The sequence below is a fragment of the Mesoplodon densirostris genome, chromosome 6 (genome assembly GCF_025265405.1).
Source record: "Mesoplodon densirostris isolate mMesDen1 chromosome 6, mMesDen1 primary haplotype, whole genome shotgun sequence".
In the NCBI taxonomy this organism is placed as follows: domain Eukaryota; kingdom Metazoa; phylum Chordata; class Mammalia; order Artiodactyla; family Ziphiidae; genus Mesoplodon; species Mesoplodon densirostris.
Window position 1 is genome coordinate 44,434,762 of NC_082666.1, and position 16,013 is coordinate 44,450,774.

General features: G+C 33.6%; 1 protein-coding gene across 3 annotated transcripts in view; it reads left to right on the plus strand.

Moving 5' to 3' along the window:
- Positions 1-16,013, plus strand: part of GKAP1 (G kinase anchoring protein 1) — a 90,794-nt gene that overhangs the window by 13,799 nt on the left and 60,982 nt on the right. For all 3 annotated transcript variants that reach the window (XM_060101753.1, XM_060101754.1, XM_060101752.1), the window contains 3 exons: positions 6,738-6,815; positions 10,082-10,205; positions 12,612-12,634. In XM_060101753.1, coding sequence (XP_059957736.1) covers positions 6,738-6,815; positions 10,082-10,205; positions 12,612-12,634 — 225 coding nt within the window. The remainder of the gene's footprint in view (positions 1-6,737; positions 6,816-10,081; positions 10,206-12,611; positions 12,635-16,013) is intronic.

Genomic DNA, 16,013 nt, shown 5'->3' on the forward strand with positions numbered 1-16,013 from the left:
ATAGAATTTGCTAGTGACCTCACCAGAGAATTTCTCCCAGTGGCCCAAGAGGCACTGGAAAATTAATAAAGGAAAACTACTCAGTTTTGCACCAAAATAAATGCCACGTAATAGGGGAACTTAAGCACAGATATTTGATTGCCCTTCTTCCTGCTGCCATTGATTGCTGCCAAAATGACCAGGTAATTATGAGAAGGAAATAGTCAACTTGGCCCCAACCCTATATAAAAATATCATCCAAGGCTGAGGAACTTTGAGGAATTTCTGCTGGATATACTATTGATGGGTCACTTAGGAAAACCTGGTACCTTATTTGGAAGTCTCACTTGTAGGAAAATAATCAAGGTCATGAGAAGTAAAGTAGTTCTTGGGGTAATTACAGTGACAAGTGAAGAAGAGATAAGGGCAAGCTTTGGGACTGATGGACAGTATACCACCTGGAATCTATTTTACTGTGTGGAATAATAGATTTTAAAAGTAGGGACCAGACAGTGACTGTACTAGGCAGAAGGTATACAGTTGTGGTGGGTGTTCTCCCTCACACAGGGAAACAGCACTATGAGAAACTCCACATGTTGAGGGCTGAGCCAGTCAAAAAACTGGATATAGAAATCCTGTGTGTTATGTGGCTGCTTATTTTAAACACAAAAGAGAAATGCTAAGACAAAGTTTACTACTCCTAAATTATCAAAGAGATAATGTAAATTTACATTGGCTAAGCCTCAGCATAAAATCTGAGAGCTGGCGTTAAACAGCAACAAGATAGACAGTAAAGAAACATCCACTCCACTTACTTAGAAGCAAACACTGGATCTTAGTTGATCTCATGTCAGCTGAAGAAAAGTTTCTGCCACATAAAAGGAGAAGAACATTGTACTTAATGTCCAAAGTGAAAGTGTACTTTGAAAAAGGTTTGCTACAGGGAACAGAGAAATTGATTTTAGACAGCACCTATTTTTTGCTTTAATAAAAACCAAGGAGCTAGAACATTTTGTAAAAGTCAAGGTGACGGTAATGTTATATAAAAGGGTGAAATAATAGACTGAGATGAAAAATCGGGTAAGAGAGATTGAAGATGAGCAGAATACAAAATTTCTTTGCACAGTTGTATACATCAAAGGAGGTATATGTTTCACACTTGAAGTGGGTAGATTTTATGTGATATGTGATACATAAAATATGTGAATTATATCTCAGTAAAGCTGTTCATAAAAAAGTAGAATAGGCCATGACTTTGATTTGATTGTATTCAGAATTTTTACCATTTCTTTTTAATATTGAATCAAGATCAAGAGACATATTGTTCACCATCACTTGTTGCCTGGGAATAAATCTCATTGTAGATGTTGTTCAGGTATAACCTCTTATATTTGTGGTGGTGCATTGATAATACTGATTCCAATATTACCTTTTTAAAATTTTACATCATGGCTCAAATGAATGAATGAATGAATAGAAAAATCTCTTCTCGTGGATATTCAGTGATAAATAGATCAAATTTTATTGTGTATTTCTTACTCCTGTTGTATTGATTCAGACTCCACATATCACTGGTTTTGTCCAACTCTGAAGTTGAATACCTGCTAGCATGTGCATAGTTAATTGTTTTTTCACATTGTAGCCTCTAGTACATCTATCTGATAAAGGCATTTTGCCAATAGTTCTGTTTTTTGTTTGTTTGAGAGTGTGATATTTCTCATTAACCTTGTGGCTGGTATAATAAGTCTATTGTTTATAGTTTGACTTGCACCTGGTTTTACTATAAGCAGTACTCTTTGTTTTTTTGGCTTTTTCTTTAGCAACAAAATTCATCACTTTTGTTCTGGAAAGCATTACTTGGTACTTGTTCTGTTCTGGAAAGACTCATACAGGTCCTTGTGCTTTGGAAGTGAAACAAAAACTATAATGTCTTTAGGCCACTGGTCTGACCATGTTTCATAGCAGGAAGCCAGGAACAAATAGATTGATGACTCAATAAATTGAAATTTCAAATATTCACTATGTTAATTTTCTATTTATAATTTTCCTTTTCATTTGCTTATGTGACAGTCACTCTTGTGCTGACACAGATTTATATTCTGTATTCACTGTATTAGAGTCCTCTTCATTTTAAAATTTATGTGTTTTTTTAAGTTGCATTATTTACTATTTTCATTACTACTTTTAATCCTTCAGTGAATCATTGAACCATTTTTATTACTTTGAGATATAATTAAAGCATACAACTTAATAGATGTAAACAGCACTCAAAAGATATGAAGATGCATTAATTGAGATGAACCGAACCTGATCATTAATATGAACACGTAGATTCAGTTTTTGTAGAATATTTACAACCTTTATAATCATAATGTTCAATAAGACTACTGGAAGATTTCTGGGAAATGATTCTGCTTTCCAAATTAGTGAAGGTATATGTTCCACACTTTGAAAATCACTGAGTTAGAGGACCAGAAGATGCTACTGCTACTGTGGCTAAACACTTGGCTGCAAGTATTAGATGTCCTCAGAATGTTGTTGCGTGTTGTTTTACAATAACCCTGTTCCCCTGAGAAATGAAGATTAATTCTTCATTTGGGATTTGTTTTACTTGGATTTAAAGTGGGTAAGATTTTTATGGTACTTCAATTTACAAATTTTTAAAAATCTAGTTACAAAATATTTACTGTCCTTCTCATTTTTCATTGGTTCTTCATACTCTTTAACTGATCATAAACCCTTGAGCTATAGGTTTAATTATTTAAATAGAAAAAAATGTTTTACTACTAGATGGGGATAGGAGGCAATGAAGGAAGCCAGGAGGAAGGGGATCTGAAGTACTCCATCTTGGGCACATGTAAGTATCTTCTCCAATCCTGTAGGCATTTTAGTGCCTACTATTTCCTCTTTTTCTTCCTTTCCTCCTCCTCCCATAAGTACAAAGAAAATGATGAGGAATTCTCAATTTGCAAACTTAACATATAAGATACTTTTTAAAAATCATGGTTCTATTTGCATTTTCATGTCCAGTGCCTGTCTTTCAGGCCCAGACTCTTTTTTTTCCCTCCCAGTTCTACCTCTACATGTACTGATTAATTACATTGACAGCAGTCTTATGATTAACTAATTCTCTAATGAAGGCATGTTTAGGGAATTTGGAATCATGTTTTCTTTCTCTTTCCTGGTATTGTAATATTGTGTTACCTTTCTCCCTGTTATCTGGAGTAAAAAATCTTATCTTTGATTCATTCCTCTTTCATTCTTCATATTTAATCAATGTTCTGAAACTTGGTCATTCTTTGCTGAGAAAGAGCCTTCTTTGTTTCCTGCATTGCTATGTTCAGGTCCAGGTTCCTGTATGCTGAGACTACAGTGGTTTAGCCAGACCCATTGATTCTAAGTTCTCATTCTTCTAATATGACAGTTTATTTCTTTAAAATTACTCTTATCAGTGTTCCTCTTTCATCTATCCTGAATCTGTAATTTTTAGGGAGTGTCTGGAACCTAATTTTACCCTACCTAAGCAATCTTATTTTCTACTATTCTCCAGCATAGAGAAGGGGAATTCTAATTTATTGTGTGTAACTCTTGGGCCAGGTAGGCACTGTGCTAGGTACTTTACATATATTATAGCTTTAAAATTTCAAAACTACACTGCAAGGTTGATATTTCTGTTTCCTTTTTATTATGAAGAAACTGAGATTCACAGAAGTTACATAACTTGCCCCAGATCACAGCTAGAATGGGTGGAATAGAAATTTAAATTATCCACCTGTGTGATCTCCCAAAGCCTGGGTTTTTTCCACATCTCTCTTGTATTGCATAGAATTTATCTTTTATCATTTATATTTATCATAATATATATATTCTTAATATCATACTTTTTGTTCACGTGACTCTTTCCTCCTAAAATTCTTCCATTCATTTTGCTACCTATCCAAATTATATCTCTCCTTTAAGGACCAACTTAGTTTCTTTTCCGTATGCTTTTTTGAATTCTATTTCTTGTTTACCTTTTTTCTGTCAACTTTTGTAGCACTTTTAATATCTTATTCTATTTTCTGTATGTCATGTGTGTTAGTTTTTTATTCCCAACTGGAATAGAAATTCTTTGAGGGCAAAAGCCAAATTTTTGCTGCTATTTTAAAGGACTAGAGGCAAAGCACATAGAGGATTCTCTGTGAATCCTTATAGGCTGAAAGATCATACAGTGACATTTGGGAAGTTTTTCCTAGTTTTCAAAGAGTTAAATTGAAATTTAAATCATTTTTGCCTAATTGTATTTCCTTGTATACTAGTTTTTGTTAATAATTAAAAGGTAAATGTAAGCTGTAAACTACTATATTTAGAATCAAATGCTGGGGAGAGCTGTATTTTTCACTTTTAAAAGTTCCATTTCATTCAGTTTTTATCATTTTCTTAGAATCAGCTGTCCTAATATCTAAGTTACTTGAGATAATTTGAAAAAAAAATAATGGCATCTTGCAAGACTCCCAACTTCGTCTCCTCTTCTCCTGCCCACTAATTTATTTTTGGAATATCAGTCAGAATATGTGATATATTGGAAATAATCTTAAATGTGTTTTCTGTAAATGTTAAATGTCATTAATATGGATTAAAAGCTTAGTGGTAAATTTAACCAACTTTTCAGAATAAACTTAAGTAGTTTTGTTACTTTTTCTATGTTGGGATGACTGCTATGCTCTAATTATATTGAAGTATTTTGTACTCAGTTTGCTCTGAGTTTAGGTGGAAAAATTGATGTAAACTTCCTTTTTTGTGTAACACTAACATGAATCCACTTCCTTTTTACCTTTTAACTGTATATTGTTTTTTAATATACATTTATATAATAAAGTATTTAAAAGGTTAACCTTTTAAAAAAGGTTACTTTTTCCTGATTGTTACTAATTTGGATTGAATTAATTCTTCAGTTCTTTTCAGTTACTCCATAGAAAAAGTATGTACAGTTTACTTGGGGCTTAACTAGAATTTCTAGTGCTATATGCCCTTATTTACCATTTTAATTCTAACTATTTTTCTCTGAGTTAGATTAATTTTTTTCTGTGATATACCTATTTTTCCCCCTCTTTTTGTTGTCTTAGTATAGAATTGGATGAAATGCTTTGATTAGAAGTAAAAGATTTATTAGTTCATGGTGTCCAGTGTTAACATTTTTCTACTTTTTAAGGTGTCCCTTTGAAACAGATGACTTCTTTTTGGAATTGGTTTCTGTTTTCGTTTAGTTTTTTTTTTTAATCGTTAAACAACAGAAATAATTCTGAATAACTTTGGCAAAAAATAATTTGACAAAAGGATACTGAGTGATTCACAGATTTGAATTAAAAACTAAACAATGAGACCTTGGGAAAGATGGAAATAAAGGAATTCTGGGGTGCTCAGAGGCATGAACTAGTACACTCACTTTTAGAGGCTATCATCAGCTGATTGAACCCCACTTACTTTGTGTTTGTTCTCAAATTTTAGTTCCTAGGAGAACAAAAAAGAGATAGGTCCTTTGCTCCCATCCTGTTGTTGGTGATACCATACACATATTTGTGTGGGTGTGGTAGTGGGTGGTATGTAGAATTAGGTGATTGGCTGTCTTGCTAGAATCCTGGGACACTGGATTGAATTGTAGTTATTCAAAGGAATAAAGGAAGGGATTATGGACAGACAAAAACAAGCGATGCCTACTAAATTTATGCTTTTCTTACACAGTATGCATAGGTCGACACATACATGTAAACAAATCCAGGATGTTTACATGTGGCAGCTATCCTATTCAGCTGCAGATACACCTTATCCCCACAGGTAGACAACCCAAAGTCCCATCCAGCCACTGTACCAATTCTGTTTGGCAATTAGGAAAAGTAATTCTTAGAGAGTAATTTGATTGGAGGGTGGCAGAAGCTAGATTATAAGAAGTTAAGGTGAGATTGAGTGGTGAGAAAGAGGAACCAAAAATACAGATCACAAAGAATCATTTTATTATAGTGTTAGAGGAGTTTAAAGGTAGGGAAGTCATACAAAAGGAATAAAAAGATAGCAGTAAAAAGATGCACTACAATTTTTCTGTAACATCAGGCATATACCAGGACAATTGGTCCCTTATTTATTTATTTATTTTTTTGTGGTATGTGGGCCTCCCTCTGTTGTGGCCTCTCCCGTTGCTGAGCACAGGCTCCGGATGCGCAGGCTCAGTGGCCATGGCTCACAGGCCCAGCCGCTCCGCGGCATGTGGGATCTTCCCGGACCGGGGCACGAACCCATGTCCCCTGCATTGGCAGGCGGACTCTCAACCACTGCGCCACCAGGGAGTCCCGGTCCCTTATTTAAAGGTTCTATACCTGTGAATTAGTCTGTATTAAGTAAATGGTATGTTTTATAATGCTTATTGAGTTTTCAGTATTCTTATATTTTTGAGTAATAATCTGTTATATTTTCTGTGTCCAAAACTAGATACCATCTTTAATATCTATTATAGTGTCAATTCCTTTGTGAGATTTTGTTTATTACAGTAAAAAGATTATGTATTATACAACAGATAATTGACAATGAGGAAATAAAAATATCAAAATAGTAAGTTTTTGCTTTGGTATCTTCTATAAAACACAGAGTTCTCTACTTTGGCATGGATAGATAACTTTGGAGGACCCAGACTGTTTATTAAAGTATTTGTTTTCTTATCCTGTATGTATTGTCGTGTTGTATAATGCTATTATCTGTTTATCGTTAAACTTTATTTTTATTTTTAGCTGACATCTGAAATGTTTGAAGCAGATCTTGAGAAGGCATTGTTGCTAAGTAAATTAGAATATGAAGAACACAAAAAGGTATTTACACATTTATGGATTTAGATGTTTTAGGTTTAAGTGGTCAGAAGTTAGAACCACCCTTCCTGAATTTTGTATAAAAGTTCTTTAAAGTTTGTCCTAAAAATTTATCCTTGTAACAAAATAATTAACATAAAGTTTTCATGAGATTTCTCCTCAAGTTCTTAGAGATAACAGAAACACAAGCACTAAGCTTTGTCTGGTGATTTGGAATGTTCAGTTAAGAAATTTCTCCAACCAAGATGAAGGGGAGAGAGGAAATGAGGCTAATAGCAGATGATTTATTTTAACTTATTTTAAATGAACATAGAAAATAGTTAAATTTTAAAAATTTAAGTAACTGTGAGTACAGGGGCATTAAGAGACCATCTGCTAAAGATACACTGCTAATTAACTGAAGTAAATAGAAGGACATTTCTAGTAATTTGGTGTTGTGAATTCAGCATTTATCACTTTGATATTGGGCTGTATGTTGAAATGCATTCTACAGCTTGTAACTGTAGGGACATTTACGCAAAAAGTGTTTGTTTCCATTTTCTATGTTTAAATTGAGCATTTATATCATCTCCATATTATTTAACATTTTAGTCCTTTACATATATTGGGAATTTTTTTTGGTCTGTAAAGTTTATTCAACTTGTGATTACTCAGTGGTTGATCATAAATGGCCTTTGGTCATGCTTAAGGGCCTTTATACTATGTCATTGTACACTAGCTTTTTCACTCAAGAGGAAGGGAGGAGAGGAATTAACATTTACAGTAGATGATTTTGCTATTTATTTATAGCTCAAGGGAAGAGGATGAAGGTTGCCGTTAGACTGGACTTGGTCCACTATGTGTGTTAGTTTCATTTTCCATGTCCGTATTCCTTTTATCCAGAGTTATCAAGAATAACTGTAATCCTTGTTGTTACTTGTCCGTTTTGACACAAAGCTGTCAGTTACAAAAGTGGATACAGCTAGCTTTACTATGATTTAGTCATTTAAATGGACTTTCACATTACACTGGAAAAATCCTTCTGACTTGCCCAGTTTGAAGATAAAATTTATGAAAAAGAATATTATACAATGATGATTTGTTGTTGTTAGATATATGTCTACATTCTAAAGTTAAAAGGATTAACTGTACCTATAGAGAAGGAGTAGAGTAGATGGTGTTGGTAAAATATGCTCGCAGCCAGTTTTCTTGGCGCATAGGCCTGGTACCTAAAAGCACAGGTTTTATCAGGCTATAATGACTCTCAGAGAATGGAGAAACTCCTTTTGTATGTGATGGCTAGTTTTGATGTGATTACATTCATGTAGTCATTGAGTTTTAAGTCAATATTCCAATAAAATAACTATAATTATTTTAGCCTAAGGATTTTTATTATAGCTAAGGTGTGGGATGGCATTTTCTATCCTGTCACTCATTCACCAATTATTTTTTTGACTAGCTAAAATTTGCTAGGCATACAGTACAAAGATAAAGACATGGTCCAAGCTATTGAGTTCAGTGGAGGGAGACACACCCATAATTGTAGTGTATAGTATTGAGAGATTTTATGTTTTCAGTGCAGTGGGAATTCAGGAAGATAGAAGAATTTTCTGTGCTTTTGATGGGGGTGGCTTTTAGGAAAGGATTCTTTTTTTTTTATTTGATAAATTTGAATGTTACAATTTGTAAATTTAAGGTGTACAGTGTGTTACTTTGATACATTTATATATTGTAATACGATTGCCAGTGAAGCAATATTTATCATATTACAGCATTGTAGTATAGTATTATTGACTATATTCATTATATTGTGTATTGGATCTCTATGGTTTATTTATTACTCATTATAAGTTTGCATACTTAAACACCATACCCCCATCCCCATCCCCGTCCCCATCCCCTGGTAACGCCATTTTACTCATTTTATTTTAACAAGTTTGACTTTTTTTTTTTTAAAGATTCCACATATAAGTGATATCATACAGTACTTGTCTTCCTCTGTCTAACTTATCTCGCTTAGCATAATGTGCTCAAGGTCTATCCATGTTGTCACAAATGGCAGGATATCTTAGGAAAGCATTCTTAAAGAGGAGTCTTACTCAATATATTAGAAGTTCAGCAGTAGGCAAGAGAAAGTAGGCATTCTCAGGGAAGGAGAGACAAGTATATAAGACACGTACACATGAAAGAGTAGCATTTTGAAAAACTATAATTTACGGACCTAGAGTTGCTGGAGATACTGCTACCAGAATAGAATATAAAGAACCTCGTGTACAGGCTAAGGAGATTGAGTTTTATACATTTGTTGGCAGAGAGCTATTGAATATTTTTAACTTTCAGATTGATTTCAGGTTTTCATTTTAGAAACTTATGCCGTAACAGTGTAGAAGATGAATGGAGGGGCTAAAATTAGAGAGTGTTGCAGGGTCAAGCTAGAGAAGACAGGGGAAGTGACAGAAGGTATGAATAAACGAGAATAGATATAAGAGATCTTTAGGAGATAAACTCAACAAGACCTAGGGACTTATTTGCATATGAAGTGTATAGGAAGAATAAGCAAGGATGACTGAGGTTTCTAGCCTAGACAATTGTGTAGATGATGGTGGCATTAAGCAAGGTACTTACCAGAAAATCAAGCAGGGAAGGCAGGGTGAACGTATTTAGTTTGCAGATGTTTATTGAACATTCTGTTTGAGTTGTCTGTACATACACAAATCATCAGGTAGAACTTTAAATTTTGAGTTTGAGGAACAACAGGTATAAAGCATAAGAAGAATGGGTTAAGAATGGAATAATGGTAAACAGCGGCTGCATTTTTAAGAATATAGTTTGGGAAAGAGAAACCAGTGAAGGAGACTTAAGAATAGAAGTGTATTGAGAAAACCAAGAGATGCTTGAAAAAATAATGTCTTTGGGTTTGGCATTGAAGAGGAGGTTGACTTTAATTTTAGTGTCAGAGACTAGCAGAATCCAGATTTCAGTGTGGTTAAGAAAGGAAATTGACTGTAGATTACTGTGTTAAGTTTGGTCCTGAAATGAAGAAGAGGGTGGCAACTGGGAGTTACAGACCAAGGAATAGCTTTTTATTTTTATTTTAGTGTTTAAGAGGGAAGAGATTGAGTGTATAAATAAACAGGTGTCTTTTTATACGGTCTGGCTAGCCTATGTTTTGATTTTCTTATTTGCCTCTTATCTTTAAAAAATAAAACTTTAAGAAACATATTGCCCATTGGTTAGTTGATTTTACTAGTGTTAAACCAAGCTTAATTATTGTTGGTAATTTTTTTTAGGAATATGAAAATGCTGAAAATGCATCAACTCAATCAAGGGTTATGAATAAAAAAGACAAAAGAAAGACTCATCAGGGAAAAGACAAACCTCTCACAATATCACTAAAAGAGTTTCAATCTGAAGGTAATATACGTATGAAATCTACTATACTAGAGAAGCTATTCTTAGTCCTTGTATAATTTCATTTTAAGTACCTCTCTAATTTTTAAAATAAGTAAAGATTGTTTTATTAATATGTTACTTAGAATGTAAAAAATGTAAACCTGCTTGAAAATAAACTATTTGGGGGTTAAAGTAATCTAAAATCAGTCATTAAAACCTCATAAAATTTCAATAAGAATTTATCTTTATGTATTTCTGAATTTGTTCCTTTTCTAAAACTCACTGAAAATAAAAATTGATATTTGTAGTTTTTGAGTCATCTTGAAACATATTGTCCTTATACATAAATTGATTTGGCTTACACTAGACCAGGAATAGTATTTTCAGGTTTCATCCATTATTGGTCAACCTCTTCAAGTTATCTGGAACTATATCTTAGAAAATTAAAATGTAAGTTTTTAGAATGAGACTTATTACCAGAAATCTCTTTATAATGTCATTTGTATTGGTTTTGTTGAACAAAGAAGACAGAAGGAAATTATACCATCCACTGAACTTTTGAAGACAGAGCACAAAGCACATTATTTTTGAATTGGGAAATGGTGAAAACTCTAAGGCTGTGCTGTATAATATGGTAACTACTATTCATGTTTGGCAGTTTAAAGATAAGTTAATTAAAATGAAGTAAAATTTAAAATTCCTTAGTTGCATTAGCCACATTTGGTGCTCAGTAGCCACATGTAACTAGTAGCTTTAATGTTAGACAGCACAGGTATAGAACATTACTGTCATCACAGAAAATTTTAATGAAGAGTGCTGTGCTTATACCAATCAGAATAGTTGCTAACCGGATAAACAACAAGGTCCTACTGTATAGCGCAAGGAACTGTATTCAAAAAGAAAAAAGAATAGTTGCTGACCAAATGAACAGCTGTTTCTTCATTGACCAAGAAGTCAGTTTGACTCATGAATTTAAGCTTAATACATGGGGCATCTGTTCCATGAGGATTAATAAGACCATAGCAATAATCTAAAAAAACCCAAAACCCCAAAATACTTTGTTTTCAGAAACAAGCCTACCTGTGAAGTTAGGAATAAATTTAGAGGATCGTGTTATTTTCATTTAAGGATGAGGAAACTTTTCCCTATAGTCTGCTTCTCTAAGTTGCTTTGTTTCGGGGTTAAAAAGAACAGATATATGCTAAATTTCCAACTTTAGTAAGAAAGATTTTAATATAAGAATTATGTCATTAAAAACTAGGCAGAGACATAAAAAGAATGCTTTTTAAAACTTCTTTATTTTTCATATGTTTAAGTACTATGTACATTTATTAGATGCATTGAGAAAGACATTAGTATGATACTGTTAAAGGGAAGCTGTACAACTATTTCAAAACATGATTAACACAGTCATAGTTCTTCCTTGGGTTTCTGGCATCACATTGTATACTAAGTAGAACGTGCTAGAAGAATGACTGGATAACCCACCAGGATTTGGTAGTTTGACCTGAAACATGTGATTTTGACATTTACTGGGTTTAAAGATTCTATTCTGATCAACAGATGCTTTAGAGAACTGGACCAGCTTTTAGATTCTCAAATAGATTTCTCCTAAGAAGCTATGCTATTAAATTATTTTTAGTCCTTGAGAATGGAAAATTTCTGCTGTGCATGAGAAGCATTGTTAAATATTAGATATCCTGATCATCTCCAATTTAAGAACACTTGCTACCTATTTGTACTTTAGTTCAACCTTATATTTATGTGGATTCCCTATATCTTACTTGTAATCACTTCCCAGAAATACTGTGTTGTTACTAAGTCAATGATTTGTTTAATTTGGATATAGTTATGCCATCTTTTTTGTATTCATTTATAAACATACATTAATTTTTAGGATTTTTTTCACAGTATTATCAAATCACTGATATGATATGTATTTTTAAAATTAAAAAAACTAGGTAATAGTTTTGAAGGACACAAATTACTGTTCTACCTTTTATTTTATTCCACAAAGGCAGTGATCTGTACAATTTTTACAGTAACAGTATCCTGTGATTGATTTTAGACATACTTACCCACCTGCAAGTTCTGCCCCCCCAAAATTATGTGAAACCACAAATCTAAAATATATGGGATTCAAATGTTTAAAATTTAATAATACCCCTTAGTATGGGTGGCATTTACTGGGATATAAGTCTTTTAAGCTGAGCAAATTAGTAATTATATGGTAAATTTTAACATCATATCCCTAGAAAAGTAAATTCTGATGTGAGTCCCAGACAATCCCCAAATGTCTTCTGTAACTCTTACTATAATTTTGAAATTCTTTTCAATAACTTTGTTTAAATATTTTTTACATACTGAAATATTTTATATGTTTATGTCATTCAGTGAAGTCTCACCATTTTTTTTTTCCATTTACAGATCACATTAGTAAAAAGACTGAGGTAAGTAGTAGTATAACCATCTTTATTCTAGAAAACACTTGATGGTTTTTTTTCTTAATTAACTAATTTATTTATTTTTGGCTGCGTTGGGTCTTCGCTGCTGCGCGGGGGCTTTCTCTAGTTGCAATGAGTGGAGGCTACTCTTCATTGCAGTGTGCGGGCTTCTCATTGTGGTGGCTTATCTTGTTGCAGAGCACGGGCTGTAGGCGCACGGGCTTCAGTAGTTGTGGCTCGCAGGCTCTAGAGTGCAGGCTCAGTAGTTGTGGTGCACGGCCTTAGTTGCAACGCGGCATGTGGGATCTTCCCAGACCAGGGCTCGAACCCGTGTTCCCTGCGTTGGCAGGCAGATTCTTAACCACTGTGCCACCAGGGAAGCCCACTTGATGGTTTTAAGAATGATACTTTAGTGTTTAGCAGTAAGTCTGTTTTGAGACATAGCTATTTAACCCATTAGCTTGTCATGAATGAACTCAGTCCTGTTTCTGGCAACTAAAAGGATATAAAGTACATTACAGTAGAATAAAAATACTATTTGCATGCAGTATAATATCGTTTGACTTTAGCATCCTAATTGTTGTGTGTCCGAAGGTTACCACATGTAAGCTTAAAATTTTAGGGAAAAGTGGTGTAACACTTCAGTCTTTACTAAAAAACATCCTGAAACCATGACTCAAGATATTTTGGAATTATGGAAATTGTGAGGTAAGCTGTGATTTTATAGTTTATATCTGTGGATAAGATAACCTGATCATATACTTCTCTTACCATTCACCATTAGAGGGTAGTGCAGCCTACACATAATTTCCTAGTGTTATTGGTTACTTTTTTTCTTTTAAGACTCTAATACAGCCTCTATAAACCTTTTAGAATTGGAAGATACTACTATAAAATCTCTTCTAATATTGAGGAAGGTACTAATAAAATGTTAGAGTTCTTTTGACTTCTTTAGGTAATAATTGAAAGTTTCATTATTCTTCTGTTACGTATTATTCTTGTTAGTAATTCCATTAATTGATTTTTTTTAATGGTCAGATGTTCCTTGATTTCACTTTAGAATGCATACATGGTTTTGAGCATTTTTTGTTGTTTTAGGTGTTTTCTTGACAGGTCAGGGAAATGAAATCCATCTCTAAGAAAACCACATCTAAATAACTCTTTGACTGTATTAATGATATAGTCCTCAACTGTGCACACAAGCACAAAATTGATTTGCTGTTAGACAGATGATAGAAATTTTTAAAGTTATTTAGAAACCACTGTCACTGTGTTTATTTTTATTTTTATTTTTTTTATTTTTTATTTATTTATTTTTTTTGCGGTACGAAGGCCTCTCACTGTTGTGGCCTCTCCCATTGGGGAGCACAGGCTCCGGACGTGCAGGCTCAGCGGCCATGGCTCACGGGCCCAGCCGCTCTGTGGCATGTGGGATCTTCCCGGACCGGGGCACGAACCCGTGTCCCCTGCATCGGCAGGCGGACTCTCAACCACTGCGCCACCAGGGAAGCCCTGTCACTGTTTTTAGATTAAAATTTAAATGACTGCAAATATAGGCTGAGTATTAATTATATGTTTGAAAGTGGAAAACATGTACTTTTGGACTGATTTCAATTTTTTTTTACCCACTGATTTATTTGGAGGATAGTTTTATGCAAATGAGAAAGCAGATACAAATGGTACACCCTGTTCTTAAGATACTACCAGCGACTGGTAGTGGAGGGAAAAATAATTTTTATAAACTATTCATGCTTGCTTTTTCTTCTTCACTGATTTGAAAGAAAAAAATGCAGACTGACAGGATCTCATCTATTTAGTATATTTAACCCAAGTTGTATTTAAACAAGCATAGGTTTGTGACATAGCATATGTTTTGTCTCTCATTATAGTTTTAGAGTTGTTTTCTATTATTAAATAATTTGATGTAATAAAATTCACTTTGAGTAATCCTGATGATTAAGACATTTTAAACATTTGTAAATTGTTTGCATTCTAATTATAATTTATTTCCTACATAACTATTTTAATTAATTGGTCAAAAGAATATGTAATTCACATTATCCTATGACACTTGTTAAAGATATACCAAAGTTATGTTGTATTTCTGTTAAAATTATTACTCATTTTCTTGGGACTTGGATATTTAGACATGCAATGGTTATGCCATTGTTCTAGGAATTTAGAAAAACTTTTTTCTGGAGAGTTAAAATAAGTCTGAAAAAAATTCTCATTTCAACTCTAAAATGAGATATGTTTTCTACTCCTAAAAATGTACCAATTTTTGTTACCTTGTATGCTCAATAATTGACTTAGTTCTTTCCATATTTAATATGTCACTTATGCCAAGAGATTTTTTCCCATGGGTACTCTAAAATTCCTAACCTCTGTCGAGAGCAATATGCATGGTATCTTAGCCATCCCCTTTTAAGTCAGGAGTTTACTGTGTAAAATTCAAAAAAGAAGAGATATTTACTTTATTGCTTGGTGAGGATGAGTACTTGAACTGCCTGTATATTTCTGTAGCTGCTAGCTAAATGTGTTCTCAGGTTAATTTCGTCATTCCCCCTTTTCTTTCTCCATCCATCTTGGTTATGTGTTATTAATCTCACTGTTTTCTTTTCAGTCCCAGTTCTTTTTAATCTCTCTCACCCTAAAACAATTGGAATAAAAATGACACTTGTAGGAGTAGAAGGTGTGAACAATTAAATTTTCTTTGTTAGATGTCCAGGAGATGTTACACTGTTAAATCAGTACCCTCCCCATTATTTGCTGCAATAGTCAAGAAGATCCCAAGAGAATTCTAGACAAGCAGAGTGAATAATAGAATAGGTGCTCTTAAAAACCTCAACTAATCATGCCTTTAAGGAATATTGCTTGATCCTTAAAATTTTTTTGTTTTTAATTTTAACTTGTTGCCTTTTTAAATGTCAGTGCTTCTGGATAGAGTATCACATAGCTACTCCTTTCTCTTTAGCCCCACTTTTATCAGGCCTTCCCAACTCCAGTCCTTCTAATGCCACTGAATAACTTTAAAAACTTTAGTGATCATCATATGTCTTGCAGTCTAAAAGGTCAAGTCTTCAATAAGCCTAAATAGACTACTTCTAGAAGAGAATGTAAGAAGTTGTAACAGTGGTTGCCAAAGGGTGGGGAAGAAGGGGTTCCTGGGACAGGGATAGGAGAAAGGCTTACTTTTCACAATATAAGCTGTTGAATTTTCTATCTAGTCTATGTATTACCTATTAAAATTTTATATTAAAAAGAAAAAGCACTGGGTGAGAGAAAGAACCGGGGAAAAAACCCAGTCCTATGTGGCTCCACAGCCTATTTCTTTTTTATTGCACTGTGCTTTCAGCATGTCTGCCTTGGATATATGAGCTTGTAT